The 19285-nt window shown below is 40.2% G+C and overlaps 1 protein-coding gene across 3 annotated transcripts in view; it reads right to left on the bottom strand.

Moving 5' to 3' along the window:
- Nucleotides 1–1065: 1065 nt before the first annotated feature.
- The window catches only part of ERCC8 (ERCC excision repair 8, CSA ubiquitin ligase complex subunit), a 72387-nt gene continuing 54167 nt past the window's right edge, over nt 1066–19285 (bottom strand). Inside the window, exons 10-13 of one of the 3 annotated variants that reach the window (XM_067568566.1) lie at nt 18561–18758; nt 5809–5895; nt 2731–2801; nt 1066–2169 (exon numbers count right to left, since the gene is read on the bottom strand). In XM_067568566.1, coding sequence (XP_067424667.1) covers nt 2160–2169; nt 2731–2801; nt 5809–5895; nt 18561–18758 — 366 coding nt within the window. In that variant the 3' untranslated portion in view covers nt 1066–2159. Of the gene's footprint in view, nt 2170–2730; nt 2802–5808; nt 5896–15950; nt 16364–18560; nt 18759–19285 lie in introns of those variants that run through there. The other 2 variants (XM_067568568.1, XM_067568569.1) reach the window with 2 other exon arrangements.

Here is a 19285-nt window from a genome sequence, read left to right as displayed (position 1 = left end):
TTAAATGAAAGTTTCATCTTTGAGAAGCCAATTTCAATTAGCTATATTCTGTTACACTGACTGGGTCCATGCAGGTCTCGAACTAAGATTAAATGAAGCAATCTCCCTGCCCTCAACTAGTCTAACTTCATAACAACTTTAAGGGAGGCCAAATTTTGTGTTTCAGCATTTCTGGCAATTGCAAATGTAGTATTCTTTATATTAACACTTTTGAATTACTAGGATTTCCTTGAGTCTCTCCATGCCTCTTTCATTGGACTGGTGTCTGGAATAATAATATACAATTTTTAAAAACGAAAACAAGAATAGCACAAGATTTTTACACAGGTAATTCTAAAACGTGCACTAATTCTGTTAGTAACATACAGTACACAGGCGAAGTAATTTTCATCCAGTTGCTTAACACTTTTCCCCTTGCTGTTTGAATCCTGTCCTTAGCTCAGTCTTCACTACAAAAAGGATGTAGACAAGTTGGAGAGAGTACAGCGGAGGGCAACAAAATGATGAGGGGGCTGGAGCACAGGACTTATGAGGAGAGGCTAAGGGAACTGGGCTTGTTTAGTCTGCAAAAGAGAAGAATGAGGGGGGGATTTGATAGCAGCCTTTAACTATCTGAAATGGGGTTCCAGGGAGGATGGGGCTAGGCTGTTCTCAGTGGTGGCAGATAACAGAACAAGGAGCAACAGTCTCAAGTTGCAGTTGGGGAGGTCTAGGTTGGACATTAGGAAAACGTTTTTCACTAGGAGGGTGGTGAAGCACTGGAATGTTACCTAGGGAGGTGGTGGAATCTCCATCCTTAGAGGTTTTTAAACTGAGGCTTGACAAAGCCCTGGCTTGGATGATATAGCTGAGGTTAGTCCTGCTTTGAGCAGGGGGTTGGACTAGATGACCTCTGAGGTCCCTTCCAACTCTAATATTCTATGATTCACGGAATAGCAAGTGCTGCTCCTGTAACACACACAGCCCAGCACTGGGCTAGGCACTGACACTCCAATCTTCCTGCATGACAGTACAGAACAAAGACACCAGCCACACATTCAGTTGAAATGAAGAAGTTTTGAAGGACTGATTTTTACATTTCCATTTTATTCACATTTTTCTTCTGACATAAAACTTGTTAAATCCATAAGGATGCATGATAACCAAAGAGGGAATACACACATAGCACAGCCAGGAAACTCTCAGCTTGCTGAGTTTTCTCTAACTTGTCCTTCTGGGGAAAGGAGAACAGGTTTTGTACACCCAGAACAGGCAGGATCTAAATCACAGCACATTTCAGAGGCTCAGTGACTCGGCACCTGATTTCCCCTCCTCCTCCTCCTCATCCCAACTCTTTGGCTGTCACAGAAGCCAAGTCCCCATTCAGTGTTTGCCTGCTACTATCCAGGAATTCTCCCCTCCACCTGGGAGGGGTTTCATGCAGCAGTAGTCCTCTGATCTTATGATCATGTTAACAGGATCAGTAAAATTCTAGTCCATGTAATTTGCTTCAATTTTTCAATAGCTGGGAAAGGGTCAGATTTTAAATTGATGGGGGCTATACAAATACCTAGATAGATAATACCAGCCTTACTTCCTTCTAACTGGGAAGGCTGGATTCCATAATGCACCTGTGGAGAGACTTCTGTGAAATGGGGATGATTCAAAAGGAACTGGGACTTACACACCCAGCCCCAGCCCCTCTCCACACTCATCTTGTCCTAATCTGCCCCATTTAGGTCACCTGGAAATGGAAGGAATCATCATCAGGCCTCATTATTTTAGTGATAACATGGGGTGAACTAACATCTGATCTTCAAAAGTTTTGCTTTTCTTAAGATGCAGCTCAACAACTAGTACAGTATACCAAATTGCTGTGCCTGAAGTTTGGGGATGGATGGGAGGGGGTGAGAAGGCCTGGTGAAACGAAAGAATACTATTACTTGAAAATACAGTAAAAACACAGAAAAAATATTACAACAGTACAAGAAAGTAACTTCATAGGAAAATCTCATTTCTAAAAGCCTGAGCTTTAAGGAGCTCTACAAAAAATATTTGTTCAATTCTGCAGATAAAACCCTTCTTTACAAACACAGTGCATGAATGTCAGTTTTATATCAACAGTTAAATTGAGATTCATCCTTCATCGCTGCTGCTCCACCCATCTTCAAATGCTGGATTCAAGAATTGCTGAGATAGGAGATGAAAAAAATGCTATTAATAGTTTGCTTTTTAAAAATTGAGTGAAATATCATTAAGATGTAATTATGATTTAATTAATAAAGATTTAATTATTAAGAATCAAATATAAGGTCACCAGTCAAGGCATTTCTTACATTACTATCTGAATATAAACCATCATTTTCTTATTTTTACTGCATTTTTTAAACTGATGCTTTATCCATCCTGTAAATTAATATATTAGATGAAAGAGGAAATTATGAATGAAAGTAGTATCCTGCATAACCGACTTAGTCACATGGTTTCAGGCACATGGACTGGAATGGAAAATTTCTTATCCGATAATTTCCGCTAGCAGCATCTCCCACAATTCTGTTACATATGTCCTATTCCCTCCTGTCTGCAATTTGCAGAGGCAGTTCAAAGCTGCAGCAGAGCCAGTGCTACCCACACCCCTTTTCTCTTGCTTGCTGCCAGATGATTCATTCCACAGCTGTTAAAAACTTCTTAGAAAATTATTAATAACTTCAGTGACAACTAATGAATTATTTACAGTAGGTCACTGCCTACCTGGTGAGTATCCAAATAAAATGCTGACTCTTCATGGGAAGCCATCTAGGGCGGTAGAACTGTGAACGATCCTGCTACCAGACAGAAAATTATCAGGTAAGAATTTTCCCATTCTGCAGCCCAGCATCTCCCACAATTCTAATATGTATGGGAAGTAGCATACAATGAACTGGAATAGGGAGGAATAGAGAAGTGAACATAAGAAACAAGAAACACCTCACTTTTTGAGTTGTTCAAATGGCCAGGTTATTTCTGGACCACCACCTTCTTGCCAAAGGAAGCCTCTAGGGATGAAGAAACTCCATCCTACAGTATCTGATAAGAGACATTAGCCAATGACCACATGGCTGCCCTGCAGATCTCTGCAGTGGAAGTGCATTCTCTTTTGGCCCATGAGGTTGCCATGGATCTTGTAGAGTGAAGCTTGATTTTTCCAGAACAGGAACACCAAATGACATGTATACCTCAACAATGCATAGTTTGATCCACCTAGTAAGGGATAGCTTGGATATTAAGCCCTTGGCACCTTGGGATGAAAGGAAAATGAACAGAGTCCCATCTCCTTGTGGATTCTGTATGCTTGATATAAATCTTCAGCGCTCTTCTGACATCTAGGGTGCGCTACAGCTTCTTGGTCAGGTGCTGTGGCCATGGGCAGAAAGAACAGTCAGAGGCTGAAAGGGTGATTGGGTGGTGAGGGCTTTTAACACCAGCGGTAGGTCCCACTTAGGGAAGATCTGGCCAGTCTGATTGCTCCAAGGAATCTGCGTACCTGAGAGTTCTGCCAAGGAGCCCAAGAATCCTGCAAATAGACATGACTTAGGGCTGACATCTGGTGGGCTACAGTACTAGGTGGAAGGCCAGGATCTCCCCTGCACTCTTGGCATCATTAACTGAATCTGGTCCATATGGAGGAGTAGGTTTTCATGTGAAAACTCTCCTGGATGAGATAAGAGTCCTGATCACATTAAAAGACTGGCCAAGTGCAGCTAAATGCTTCCTTCTTTCAATAGCCAGGCTGTCTGCTGAAGACTATCTAGGTCTGAGTGAACAATGGGGAAAAAAGATGTCTGGTCTTGTCAGAAGCTGTGACAGTGGTTCCAGCTTTAATTTTATTAGATCAGAGTACCAGGGTCTCCTTGGTCAGTATGGAGGTCACTGTCACCCTTGCTTCTTCTTGCCTTATCTTTTGGATCATCTTCTCTAAAAGAGTGAAGGGTGGGAATGCATATAGCAGGCCTTGCGGTCATCTATGCAACAGGGTATCTGTCCCCGTGGGCTTGGGGTCTGCTTCCTACGTGAAGAATTTTGTCCATTTTGTATTCTTGCAATTGGCAAACAGGTCAACTGAGGGGAGACCGAATGTCTGCAAGATCAGAGTGAAGACTTACTGGTTCAGACATCACAGAATAGTTGACTTTGCATCTGCTGAGCCAGTCTGCTTTGAGGTTCAGCTCTCATTTTTTATGTATCACCTTTAGAGAAGGGAGAATCTTGTTTGTCCATTCCATTGTTTCCATCGCTTCTACATGTACAGCTACACTCCTTCTTCCTCTTTGGTTGTTTATGTCTGTAGCCGTAGTTGCCTGGAATGTCCAGGAATTAAAGAATAATCTTTAATTAAAGATTATGTCATGTGATGAAACCTCCAGGAATATATCTGATCAAAATTGGCAACCCTAGGCACTGCTGGCAGAGATTCTGGGTGGCTGTGACCACATTCCAGACCAGGAGGAGGCACGGAGGCTTGAAAACAAATAAACACATTTTAACTGTCCAAAAACCAGCTAAACATAACAAATATAAAGAAAAAGAGAGGAATGAAGCAAACCACCATGCGACTGCTGTTGCAGAGGCAGAAGATCTGGCAGGAAACAGAAGGGGTATGGCTTGTACAGGCAGTGCTGCAACTTTGAACTGCCTCTAGAAACCTGTAGACTGGAGAGGAGTAGCCAATATGTATCAGAATCGTGGTTGATGTTGGGCTGCTGAAACTCTACACAACTGAAATTACTTACAATATATCAAATATGGCACTTCAGTTTTGAGTCAGTGGTCTTAAAAATCTAGTTTAACCAATTTCAAAACTCAGAGGCAGTTAAAGGTCATACATGTGTCTTCGATGATGATGGCAATCTTTAGAGACCAATAATTGAAGGAAGCAATTTATATCCATTTGGAAGAGACTGTTGCTTAGGTTTTCACTTTGGAAGTTAAAGTTAGAGGTATGTTGCTACTGAGAAACACACACTAGTTTAGTTATCACAGAGTAGTTAGAAAACAGAAACAAACTAAAGACTTAAAAAATTTTACAAATATGCAATACCAACTGTAAATCATGAGAACAGGTAATAGATCTTCAGTTTAAAAAAAGGTGATGAAACTAGACCTCATTTCATAAACAGCTCCTAAGCACTGCTGGCAGAGGTTCTGGCCTGAATCTAGATTAACTTTACAACGTCTAAGAAATGAGACTGTTTAAAAAAAATAAATTCCAGACTTTGTGTAATAGGCTTCAGTGATCCAATAAAAATCTGTAGATGTATCAAAAGATTCTTGAGAACTTGACTAGTAAATACATACCTGCCCCACGTTCCTTTTGTCTCAGACAGACTCTTGAGTAACCTTCCTTAGAATTTTACTGATATACTTCCAGATCAACAATAATTGGATGTGAAAAACTGTTACCCTTAATCTCACTGTTTGTCTACTACTCTGTACATTTTTATTTTTAATTTTGTTGCTTAAACAAAGGATCTTGAACTATGGCAGGTAATATGTAGAATGGAAATTACAAAGGCTAACAAAAAAATCAAAAGGCAAATAGCTAAACAACATAAAAACAAGAAACACTTTAAATATAGGAGAAGCAGGAAGCCTACTAGAGAATTGGCAGATCCACTAAGCTACTCTGCACTAGAGGGTAAGCATATTGGAGAGAAAAGACAGCTATATGATTTCTGTGCATCAACCTTCACTGCAAATATCAATAGGCAAATATCTTCCTCACAGCTAATATTTTTCCCTTTGCTGTTTAAAAAAAAAAGGTACAATTTACATTCATAAAACATCATATACCTTTTCAGCATCTTCATCAGGAATTGGCTCTCGTAGAGCTGGCACCCATGCCAGGATATTGCAATCTTTGCTACCACTGTATAGTTCCTGTGAGAAAGAAAGCAAAAATAACTTCATTCAATGTTTGCTGGGTATTGAACAAGAGATGCTTATGGGAACTATTACATTTAAGTGACATTTAATGTTTAGAAATAAAGAAATATTCTTAGATTCCAATCTGCTGCAGACTTTAAAAAACATAAAAAGACAATAAGACACAATTGCTGCTAATTTCCATAGAGAGAGTTTTCCAAAATAGCATTTTTACCATTTAAATTGATTTTACTGTTAAATTTAACTTATTTCTCTTCTCCTGCAAATGTATTCCAAGTTTCTTCAGAGCAAAACTTTTTACTTTGATACCATAGATCAATAATTTAGGGCTTGTCTAATGTGGTCCTTGGATGTATCAGGCGAGGTATTTCCAGTAGAGATAGGGAAGTGTTAGTACTGTTATATAAGGCGCTGGTGAGCCCTCATCTGGAAATACTGTGTGCAGTTCTGGTCTCCCATGTTTAAGAAAAATGAATTCAAACCGAAACAGGTGCAGAGAAGGGCTACTAGGATGATCCAAGAGATGGAAAACCTGCCTTATGAGATTGACTTGTTTAGCCTAACCAAAAGAAAGGCTGAGGGGAGATATATATATGCTCTCTATAAATACATCAGAGGAATAAATACCAGGGAGGGAGAGGAATTATTTAAGTTCAGCACCAATGCGGACACAAGAACTAATGGATATAAACTTGATATAATCAGGAAGTTTAGATGAAATTAGATGGAGGTTTCTAACAATCAGAAGAGTGAAGTTCTGGAACAGCCTTCAAGGGGAGTAGTGGGGGCAAAAAACCTAGCTGGCTTTAAGATTCAGCTTGGTAAGTGTATGGAGGGGATGGTATGATGGGACAGCCTCATTTGGCAATTGACTGATCTTTGACTACTAGCGGTAAGTATGCCCAATGACCTGTGATGGGATGTTAGGTGGAGTGGGTTCGGAGTTACTACAGAGAATTCTTTCTGGGTGTCTGTGACTCTTGCCCACATGCTCAGGGTTTAGCATGTCATATTTGGGGTCAGGAAGCAATTTTCTCCCAGGGCAGATTGGCAGGTTTTTTGCCTTCCTCTGCAGCGTGGGAAACGGGTCACTTGCTGGTGGATTCTCTGGTGGATTCGCTGTACTTGAAGTCTTTAAACCATTATTTGAGGACTTCAGTAACTCAGTCATAGGTTAGGGGTCTGGTACAGGAGTGGGTGGGTGTGGTTCTGTGGCCTGTGTCGTGCAGGAGGTCAGACTACATGATCATAATGGTTCCTTCTGACCTTAAAGTCTAGGAGTTTACATGGACCAAATTAAGTCGAGTCAATTCTATTTGAAAATGCTTGTATACACCTGACGCAATCCATTGTAGTGTACTAAATCTGCATTTACCATAAACTCTGGAGTCTCTCTTCAAAGTGATCTAACTTTGCTGTGCACTGAGTTAGTTCAGTGTATTGTTCACGTGCATGCAATGCGGCTGCAAAACTACCTGGCAGTCCTCCAACAGCTATCCCACACTGTTTTGCAAGTAACCATGACTGACTTGTCTGTTTAACTGTGTGAGCTTTCCTGCTCTGGTGACTCAGGACCCTGACATCAGCCAGGTAGAAAGCAAGCCCAATTCCTACCCTGTAGCAACCAACCCTGATTCCCAGGCATTGACCTAGGCCAGGACTGAGGAAGCAGATCCTGTGGAGGGAACACTATAGAGCAGTTGAAGCCACAGTGTGACAGCTTCTGTGTTCCTGAGGAGGATGAAAATCTCAGGGAAGGAGAACATCAAGTTGGAATGCAGAGAAACAATCCAATAGTTGGAACCCTCCTTCCAGATGATGTTGTGGTAGCCTCTCACATTGAGGATACCCCTCCTGGGAATAGAACCCCGGTTAATAGGAAGAGCAGGGTAACAGCAATGGGGGATTCGACTGTTAGAAATATAGATAGTTGTGTGTGGGATGACTGCAATAACTGCATGGTACATTGTATGTTGGGTATGAAGGCCCCTGATCTCACAAGACTTCTAGGACAGAGTTACGTGCAGTGCTGCAGAGGAACCAGTGGTCATAGTACACGTAGTTAACAATGATATAGGGAAAGGTAGGAGAGAGGTGCCAAAGCCCAAATTTAGGCTGCTAAATAAGATTAAAGTCCAGGACCACCATTTCTGAAATGCTTCTGATTCCACATGCAGGGCCAGCTAGACAGGCAGAACTGCAGGGTTTCAATGAGTGGATATGATGATGGTTGAGAATAGGGATTTATGTTTAATAGGAACTGGGGAATCTTTGGGAAAGGAAGAGTCTATACAGGCAGAATGGGCTCCACCTAAACCAAAACAGTACCAAACTCTTGGCACATAAAATTGAAAAGGTTTTTTTTAACTAAGGTTGGGGGGAAAGCCGACAGGTGTGGAGAAGTGTATGGTTTGGGTGGAGACATTCCTTAGGGAAGAATTTACTAAAGGGAGAACACTTCATCCCAGTAAAGAAGATAAGAAAGTAGTTGGTAAGGTACAAATAGGAGCGAGTGAGGAATGGTTAAACACAGAAGAGTCCTATTTAAATATAACACATGAAGGCAAGCAACTGAATATTGGCAAAATGTACAAGTGCTTAGATTCAAATGACAAAAGTCTAAAGCTATGTTTACACTGACGGCGGCAAAATTGCCACTGCCAGATTGATTGAGCAGGTCTCACTGACCGCTCAATCGAGTCTGAAAGATCAATCAGGAAGTCGACTGAGTAAGTCCACCCCCTCAAGCAGCGTAGCGCTGAGTCGACGGGAACAGCTCAGCGCTGTGTGAACAGCGCGCAGAAGGGAAGCTGAGCAGTTGATGTCAGTTATGCAAACTACTCTGCGTAGGTTGCGTAACTCCCGTCGACTGCCGCCAAATTGCGCGGTCAGTGTGAACCAGCCCTAAGTCTGAGATGGATGAACTAGAGTGCCTAGCATTAAATAAGGATATTGACATAACAGACATCATGGAAATTTTGTGGAATGAGGATAATTAGTGAGACACAAAAATATCAGGCTACAAAATATGTAGATATAATACAGTACTTCACGCTGTTGGAGGGCTGGCGTTATACATCAAAGCATAAAGTCAAATAAAGTAAAAATCTTAAATGAATCAAACTATCATAATTTGATAAAAATTTCATGCTTGAATAAGATTACAGCAGTAGGAATATACTACCAACCACCTGACCAGTATGCTGATGGCGACTGTGAGATGGTCAGGGAGATTAGAGAGACTATTAGTGCATTTTCTACCTTTGCAATGGAGAATTTCAACAATCCCTATGTGATGGGATGCCTGCCTCTCACTGGCCTAGTAAGGTTTAAGAGGGCCCTTGGAGAGGCTGCGCGAAAGGTAGCCAATAAGAAGGGGTTGTGCAGCAGCCAATCAAGGACCAGGAGGTCAGTATAAAAGGGAGCTGCAGAGTAGAGCAGAGGAATAACTCTCAGGAGCTTGAAGAGGGAGGACTGTCAGCACTCTGGACAGACCAGTGGCTGGCTGCTAGGTCTCAGCAGAGCTGAATGTCCTGAAGCAAGGGCAGAGAAGGTACTGGGTCTATAGGGAAGTGGACCAGGGAAATCCCTGGAGTAGTTGTGGGGTGTTGCAGTAGAAGGCTGCCACACGCATAGGGTCCCTGGGCTGGGACCCAGAGTAGTGGGCAGGTTCAGGTCCCGCCCCTCCCCTCCTCTGATCCCCATTTTAATGGTGACCAGACTGCAGAATCCCCTGGAAGGAGGGGAACATGGATTGTGACTCAGCTAGAGGGCCGAGTCAAGAGAAGGAGGGTCCAGCAGAGACAGTACTGAGAGCGAGACACTGCAGAGAGAGGTGTCTGCCTGGATGAGAGCTGATTCCCCAGACAGCCAGCACGAAGTGCCAAGGCGGTGAGTTGAACCGTGTTACACCTTACATTGACTAGATGTAAGTCACCTCAGCAGAGAGAAAAATTTTAGACCCCCTAAATGAATGCTTCTTGGAGCAGCTTACCCTGGAACCTACAAGGAGAGAGGCAACTTTTGATTTAGTCCTCAGTGGTGCACAGGATCTGGTTCAAGAGGTGAACATAACTGAACTGCCAGTAATAGTGACCATAATGTAATTAAATTTAACATCTTTGTAGGGAAAAAAATGCCAAAGAAAGCCATTACTGTAATATTTAACTTAAAAGATGAGGAAACTAGTGAAACAGAAATTAAAAGGAACAGTCCAAAAGATGAAATACCAGCAAATTGCAAGGAGATTATTTAAAAACCACCATTACAAATGATCAATCTAAATATATGCCCCCAATTACATTTTAATAATAATAAAAAAAAAAAAAAACATTAAGAGGACCAAAACAATGCCATCATATCTAAACAGTAGCGTAAAGGAGGCAGATAGAGGGGAAAAAAGGCATCCTTTAAAAGTGAAATCCTATAGAGGAAAATAGAGAGAATAGAAAGGAACAAACTCTGGCAAGCCAAATCTAAATTATAATAAAGCTGGCCAAGAAAGAATTTGAAAAGCAACTAGCTAAAGACACAAAATTAACAGCAAAATATTTTTTAAGTACATCAGAAGCAGGAAGTCTGTCAAACAGTCTATGGGGCCACTGGATCGAAGTGCTAAACAACCACTCAAAGAAGACAGGGTCATTGCAGAAAAGCTAAATTAATTCTTTACCCTGGTCTTCACTGTAGAGGATATGAGGGAGATCCGGACACCTGAGCCATTTTTTTTGGGTGACATATCTGAGGAACTGTCCCAGAATGTGGTATCCGTAGAAAGTGGAACAAATTGATAAAAATTCAACAAGTCACCAGGACCAGCTGCTATTCACCCAAGAGTTCTGATGGAGTTCAAATATGAAAGAGCAGAACTACTAACAGTGGTATGTAACCTATAGCTTAAATTGGCCTCTGTACCAGATGATTGGAAGATAGTTACTCTAACACCAATTTTTAAAAAAGGCTCCAGTGGTGATTTTGGCAATTACAGGCTTGTAAACCTACCTTCAGTACCAACCAAACTAGTTGAAACTATAGTAAAAAACAGAATTGTCAGACACACAGATGAACACAATATGCTGATTTTGTTTACAGTTTTTGTAAAGTTAGGACCAGTGCTCTTCAACATTTTCATAAATGATCTGGAAAAGAGTGGTAAACAATGAGGTGGCAAAATGCGGAGAAAATACTAAATTATTCAAGACAGCTAAGTCCAAAGCTGACTGCGAAGAGTTACAAAGGGATCTCACTAACCTGGATGATTGGGCAACAAAATGGCAGATGAAATTCAGTGTTAATATATGCAAAGTAATGCAAATTGGAAAAAATAATGCAAACTCTATATACAAAATGATGGGATCTAAATTAACTGTTACCACTCAAGAAAGGAATCTTGAAGGCATCATGGATAGTTCTCTGAAAACATCTGCTCAATGTGCAGTGGCAGTCAAAAAGGTTAACAGAATGTTTGGAGCCATTAGGAAAAGGATTGATAAGACAGAAAATATCATAATACCACTATATTAATCCATGGTACACCCACACCTTGAATCCTGCATTCAGTTCTGGTCACCCCATGTCTAAAAGAATATATTAGAATCGGAAAAAGTACAGAGAAAAAGGCTACAAAACTGATTTGGGGTATGGAACAGCTTCTATACAAGGAGAGATTAAAAAAGACTGGGACTGTTCATCTTAGAAAAGAAATGACTAAGGAAGGATATGACAGAGGTCTATAGCATCATGAATGCTGTAGAGAAAGAGAATAGTTAAGTGTTATACCCCTTCATGTAACATAAAAATTAGGGGTCACAATGAAATTAATAGGCAGGTTTAAAACACACAAAACAAAGTGCTTTTTATATAATGCACACTCAATCTGCGGAACTCTTAGCTAGGAGATGTTGTGAAGGTCAAAAGTATAAATGGGTTCAAAAAAGGATTAGATAAGTTCATGCAGGATAGGTCCAGCAATGGCAATTAGCATAGATGGTCAGGGATGTAATCCCATGTTCTGGGTGGCCCTAAACCTCCAAATCATAGAAGCTGGACAACAGGGGATGGGTCACTTGAAATTGCCCTGCTCTGTTCATTCCCTCCAAAGCATCTAGCATTGGGCCACTGTCAGAAGACTGGATACTGGGCTAGATGGACCCTTAGTCTGACCCAGCATGGCTGTTTTGATGAATTTAGGCATTTAGCACCTATCTTTAAAAATTATTATTATTGTGCTATACTGCCGTGTTACCATCTGTTCTGGGTGCCTGATATCTGCAGCCACTGTAGGTGGATGCGAACTAGAAGCATTTCTGAGTACGAGACCCCACTTCCCTCTCTTACGTATTTCCAAAATAGCAGCTGCTTTGGCGAGGCAATCGGCTTCTGTCTCGTGCAAAAAAATGACTCTCAAATGTTTTTAGGCCCGCACCATAGAGGGCAGATGCCCATCTACCTATTTCCCTTTCCCGTTGCCTCATCTGCCTGCCCTTTTCCCCATCCTACAAAAATTTGTCAGCTCAAACTGGCAGAATGGCACAGTCGCAGCCTTAATTCCACCTCCCTCCTGCAGGAAATTTGAATAATGAAAACATTCTTTTGTGTAAAATGCAAAAGTTTATTGACACTGGTTATAGGAAGTTTGGTTAGTAGTCTCAGTTTACTTGAGGAAGACATGGACACTGCAAGCCCATAAAGCCTATATCTTCCTGCTGAGGTACAAATACCCATTAACACACACTTTAACAATACAAAAGCTTTACCACCGAATAGCAAAGCTTTTAGTGGGTTTTCACAGGCTAACATACAGAAAGATTGGTAACACTGAATGCTTCAGATAATTATTGCAGAACCCTATCTATTTTCCTTGCACTTTCATAATGTCTGCAGGGGAGATAAAGCAAATATAAGACTGAGAAATTGTTCAATCTTATGTCCAGATATTATGATGAATAGCTGTACAGTCATTATCCTTTGTACAGCTCAAAACTCCCTTCCACTCCGGTAGCACTTCTGGGGAGACAATCTTGGTAAGTAATTTCACAGCGTATTTCGCTAGCGTGCCCTTTGCCTTTTGAATAATGCCATTCTCTGCTTGCCATTCACCTGCCTCAGTGTAACATTATCCACAGTCAGGACAGCCTAAGAGGGATGTAGGGGGGGGTTTACTATCCACTTGCCCTCAGATGCCCCCTAATAAGCCCTCTGACACCATATAGGTACTTCCAAGGCATTCCAAAACTGCAAAGCCAAACTAGGAACATAATTCTCCCCCTCCCCAAGACCAGAAACATAATTATTGAAAACACCAGCCTCCAAGGCACAATAGCAAAGCTAAAGAGCACTCATCTCTGAAGTTCCGCAAGACTGGGAAGAATCTCAGGGAGATGAAGTCAGAAATGCATATTAAAGAAAGGCTGTCACAGTCTTTCTAGAACATGAATACTAACCACTTGTGATTTTTATTAATACTTCCACAACCATGGCACCTACACTGGCCATACCCTCAGGGACCTTATGAATGGTTGAGTAGATGGCTAACCTAAGTGTGAAAAAAAGAAAAATCTTGTGATATATTGTACCTCACTGCAGAGTTCCTCACAGTTCCAAGAAAACCCCAAAAACCTCCACTAGCCCAAAAATAGCAGAGAGGTGCAGGCAGTATTTGAGGATGGAGAGAAACAGTCAGGGAGTGCTCCAGAGGAATTGTGGGAGTGGTCAAGGACAGTATGGCAGTTGCTAGGGACAGCACTGCCATGGCAAAAGACAGCTCCAAAAAAGGGGCCAAAATGTTCTATTACAGTGCATATTGCTGTTAGGGTAGCAGGCATGGCAGACTATAAACCCAGCCATGTTATGCAGCCCCTGGATGACAAAGACTACAGGGAACAATTCCTCCCCACTGTCTCCCAGCAGCCATTCCCTTCATAGGGCACTGAGAACAGTCGGAGCTCGGATCCTGTCTCTCTTGAGCCTTCTAGCACTCCTGATATCTTTGAGTCTCACCACTAAATATCAGAACGCTGACAAACAAGAGGGAGATGCAAAATGTTTATTCACCTCTGACTTTAAGCCTCCCCATCTCTTGTGTTGTGCACTGAACTGCATAGTTGCACTTCAGTGTTTTGTTTCACTATTGTTTTAATTAAAGATATATTTAAAAATAATCTCTTGTCCAACAACTATATTGTTTCCTTGTTTAAAAATGTTTCATTTAAAGGTTTATTTTTGTTTGCTACACTATATATTGTTTTATAACAAAAACCTTAAACTTCATAAGGAGTCAACAAGGCATTTTACACAGAAAAGCATTACATTTCATATAATTCATATGGTTATACTAAGCAAAAACACAAAGTTTAAAAAAATAGATGGTCACAATGTTGCATCTCTTTTGTCCATAAAACACCACTGAACTGAACACTCAACCCATACTACCCCAGCCTCCTCTACAGGTTGCGAGGTGGATGTACTGCTGTACAGTTTCAGGCCTGAGACTCAAAATTAAGAACAACAGGAATCTTGGACAGAATTGCCCACTGTTTCCATTTTATATTGGATGCCTTGCTGGTTGCTTAAACCACTGAACAAGACTGTGCCCAAGCCTCCCACTTATCATTAAGGCTTTTCTCCTTTACTCTCACAAATACTGTGCAAAATATAACAACCTTTTTGTATGATGGGCATGCTACACTCTTTGGCATTCTTTTCCCTGCTGCTTCCAATCTATTCCACAAACAGCATCACTTTCCTTTCAAATGGCCAAATGCACACTCCACTACCATTCTGCTACTACTGAGACAGTAGTTAGACAGTTTGTTCCTTCTGTCCACGCAGCCCAAGTATGGCTTCATTAACCAATGAAGAAGAGAATAAACTGGGTCTCCCAAGGTAACCAGAGCAACGCCAACTCCATTATTGTCCATAGTACTCCTGGGGGCAAACACTCCTTTCTCCATTAAGTTAAGCAGTTGAGTTCCATTGTGTTTTTTCCACCCTGCTTTTATTTCTGTAAACCTGACATGTATGAAGAAACACTCCTTTCTGTTTATAAATTCTGATCCCTGATGGGGAGGCAATTAGGCACATAGGCCTCACCAATTGCCTCAATACAGTTTGGGAAACTCATGCATGCAAAGCCACACAATCTCCTGCGCATTACCAAGCTTTAATAAATTGGTGCAACAGTACCTTTTCCATGGCATCACATACCTGCATGACTGTTCCCAACAGCTGAAATTCCCATGCTGAACTGGTTCGCTATGGACTGGCAGCATTCAGGAGCAGCCAGTTTCTAGCTGGTAATGATAACCCACTTGTCCATGGATATGTAGCACCACACAGATATTCAAACAGGTTGCCTTCCTCAAAAGAAAATTCTCACCCTGCTGCTGATCATCCCAAGTCTGCATAATGACCCTTTCCAACAAATCCATATTAGTTTCCCAAGCTCAGAAACAGCATTGCACAGTGTGAAGCTGTTCCAGGAACCAGTCTGAGACTATCAACTGCTTCCTCTACCACTGAAGTTTCTGTCACAGTTGGAGGAGCAGCTGTTGCCACATCATCTCATCTGATCAGTGTGGCGAGCAAAGTTCATAGTTGAATTAATCCATCTTTGAGTGCTGAAATACAGCCCAAGAAGCTTCTGTACATTTGCTGTTGTCAACATAGCGGCATGGAGCATTGTTGGGTCCATGCTGGCTGACAAAACCTGGAAAATGGCACTAGTCCACCCAAAAAGAAGGTATAGGCTGGAGACAGGAAAAAACAGATTTAAAAAAAAATTTTTTTTTTTAACTTCCCTGGCTTCTGCTATGCATCCCACAATGCAGAGAGAGAAAAATCCCACAATGCACACTACTCAGCACAAAGCAAAGAAACATGGGATACTCTCCAAGAATGCCATGCCCTTATCATGCAGTAAGTCACAACTGCATGTACACAGAGATGTGCATTGAAAGAGGGCACATCATCCTGTGTGTATGTTATTAGTGCAGTTTATGTAATGCACATTACTTGATGCAAATCAAAAAGCTGTGGATTAAACTCCCCCCAATTCCCATATAGACAAAACCTCTATTATGCAGATGCCCATGACAGGATCTGATATTCATTTTATTTGTTTACTAATAACAAAAGATATGATTTCATCATGGAGATTACAGATTCTGTGACTTTAATGGATCTCTGTGACTTCTTCAGCTTCAGCTGTGCAGCAGAGCTCTGAGCTGTCGGCATGCTTCCCGCCCCTCCACCTGGCGGCAGGGTTCCAGGCTGTCAGTCCCCTGCTCCCCATGGACAGGTCTGTGAATTTTTGTTTATTGCCCTGGGCCTGCCTATGACATTTACTACAAATAACAGTGACAAAATCTTAACCTCATTAAAGACATAATGTACTAAAAAAAATTAACCAACTGAAAATATTCTAACTATGTCTTACATATGCAATTATGGGAGCAGTCACATTCTGTTCATGGGAAGAAAAGAAAGAACAGAAACATGATGTGAGGCTTGTATCATGTTAGAAAGGCAAACACCAAAAAGGCTGATTATTATTACTAGTCATGGTTTTTTATGGTATTATCTATGGACAAACAAAGAATGGGGCCCCATTGTGCTAGACTGTACAGAGTAGCAGACAGAATTTACAATCTAAGGCACCTTCAGTTTCTTCCCATTTTATTAAAAGACTTATTTTCCAGGCTGCTATCTATATGGATGCATAGAAGGATGTTGATATATGGTTCTGTCTCCAAATAGTTATTGAAGTGTTAATTATTTTGTTAGTACTGTTTCACAAAGCACATTTAAGATAAGAAATACTGCATGTTTAAACAGCTGGAAAGAAATGTACTGTGTATATTTTTTTGTATTTAATATAAATTCTGCTTAAAGCAGCATGGGCTTTTACACTTAGCTAGGGAGCTGCTAAGACACCTTTAAAATAAGACTCTTTAAAATAGCGAATTAATTTATTGGTACCTAAAATGGATCATCACTGCTCCTTCTGTCCAAAGGCTCTCTTTTCATATTATCATCTAAAATTAGTTCCAGTACCAGCTGAATTGATTAAAACCGGATATCCATTCTGTGGCTGCAATCCTGCAAACACTTGTGCACATGAATAACTTTTTAATGTGAGCTGTCACACTGGCCTCAATGGAACTACTCACGTGAATAAAGTTACATGCATAAATGTTTTTAAGATCCTCTGGATCCTATAATCCTCTGGATGTAATTGCTAAATAGCTTTTTTTTTTTTAAATGGATTAATAGGTGTATACAGTGATACACAGACAATATGTAATCTCTCTTAATCTTTCCAACAGCGCATTAAATGTTCTTCACATTTTTTTAAGGAGGAGACTGTAGACCAAGTCAGTCCTTATGTATACAAAGATTATAAACAATGCTAATTCACTAAGATTTGTTCTTGCCTACAGCTGTGATTATTCCATATGTATTGTTTTCACACATTATATACTTAAAAAAACAAATCTGTAAATCTCTTCAGTCTTTGGTAAATTGTAGATCATCACTAAGACTTTAAAAAAAATCTTTCCTTTGAGCAGTGTCATGGGACATCAATACATTTACTGTGAGCATTAGAACTATTTTGTCTTGCTTTCCTGTCCAAGGATTGTATGATTTTCAGTTAGTCTGATCTAGATGTTACATTAAATACAACTATATTAACACAAAACAAATATTTCAGTTCCTGAGTCAATTAGGAGCAGAACAATATGTAGATTGTAAAGCACCAGGCACAAATTAGACTGCAATAAACCTTGTTTAGTTTGTGGTTAACTTAATTTTTCTGTATACTTATTGACTTGCCAAATTACAGCAAGTCATCAACTGCCTTTGTAGGTTGTTGTCATAGATATTTGCTACACAATGAAGTTGCAATTTCTGACACATTAGTGACTCATTATTATTTATATTGTGCCTCAGGTTTGTGTGGCACTTTACAAACATTGTCCCCACTTCTGAGCCAGGAATTCAAGTCAGGTTTGTTATCTGAACATCTGACACTAAATGCAAACACTAAGCTCCCTACAACAGATTTCACAACCTGGCTTTCCTCTGCACTGCCTTCAAAATCATCCAAACCCCTCAGTTATAATAATGGGCCAAATCCTGCAATCCTCAGTACTTAATCAGGCTAACATCTCATTGATTTCAATGGGATATTTGTTTAAGCAGAATTTCAGCCAATAATAATACTGTACTTGTAGCATCTTTATACATCACTGAGATACTGGGAGAGAGTAAACATGAACTAAGCTGCACACCACCATTTGAAGGTGAGTACATAAGACGACAATACAAAGAAGGTAATGTTGCATAACTATTTTAGATCACTTTATGACTGATAAAGATGAATAGAAAGGGGAGTGATTAACTAGATAACCACTGGAACAAACTACCAAGGAAAGTGGTAGATTCTCCATCTCTTGATTGTTTTTAAATCAATTTGAAAAGACAGCCCATAAACAAACCCAAGTTACTGGACTCAATACAGGAGTATCTGGATGAAATTCTATGGCCTATGTTATACAGGTCAGACTAGATGATGTGGTGATCCCTTTAAAATCCAGCTTTAAAATCTATCAACTCATTATTTTATGAACATTCTAAATTCCCTTAAGTACTTCACTTACCTGAAAATTAGGCTGAAATACACAGCAGTCAACAGTACTATAATGTCCCCTAAGCATAGTTATCAGTTCTCCTGAGTAGATTGTATAAACAGCAATGGTGCTACCATATGGTATGAAAGCAAATTCTGGATCACAGCCATGAGAGATGGTGAATTTGAGTCCTTTTCTACTTTCATTACAGACTTTCCCATAGTTCACCTGTAAAATGCAAATTTAAGCTGTTAGATATTATTATACAAAGATAATTCTTGTGGTTTAAATTATTAAAATGAATTTTAAATTAAGGTTTAAATTCTCAATAAAACAAAGGTTATGCAAGCATCCTAGTATTTCTGAATTTAACACAATTGTAAGCTTCCCAAATGAATACACCTTATTTTTGGGTTTTATATAGCTTTATTCACTCTGATAACAGTGAACTTAAAAAATATTAACTGAAAAAAATTCAGAAGACGCCTATCAAAACACTATTGCACATTTACAACTGGAATTTACGTAGAACATTAAGTAAATCACCCTTTTCTCCAACACCAAAACAATGAAAGGCAAACAATAATACACATGAGGTTTCTGAAAAAATAAAAAAAATGGGGGCTTTTATTTGCTTTCTAGCTTTTAAGTCTTTAGGGTTCGTGTTTTCAAGCTTATCTTTTCAACCATGAGAGCTAGAAATTTTTTTTTTTAATGAAAGTTCAGAGGCTCTTGTAATCACATGATACCAGGAA

Source organism: Emydura macquarii, unplaced genomic scaffold, assembly GCF_026122565.2.
Source record: "Emydura macquarii macquarii isolate MOO-44397 ecotype Brisbane River unplaced genomic scaffold, CSIRO-AGI_Emac_v2 contig_2897, whole genome shotgun sequence".
Taxonomy (NCBI): Eukaryota; Metazoa; Chordata; order Testudines; family Chelidae; genus Emydura; species Emydura macquarii.
Note: the sequence above shows the minus strand (reverse complement) of the source record. Positions and strands in the feature narration are given on the sequence as shown.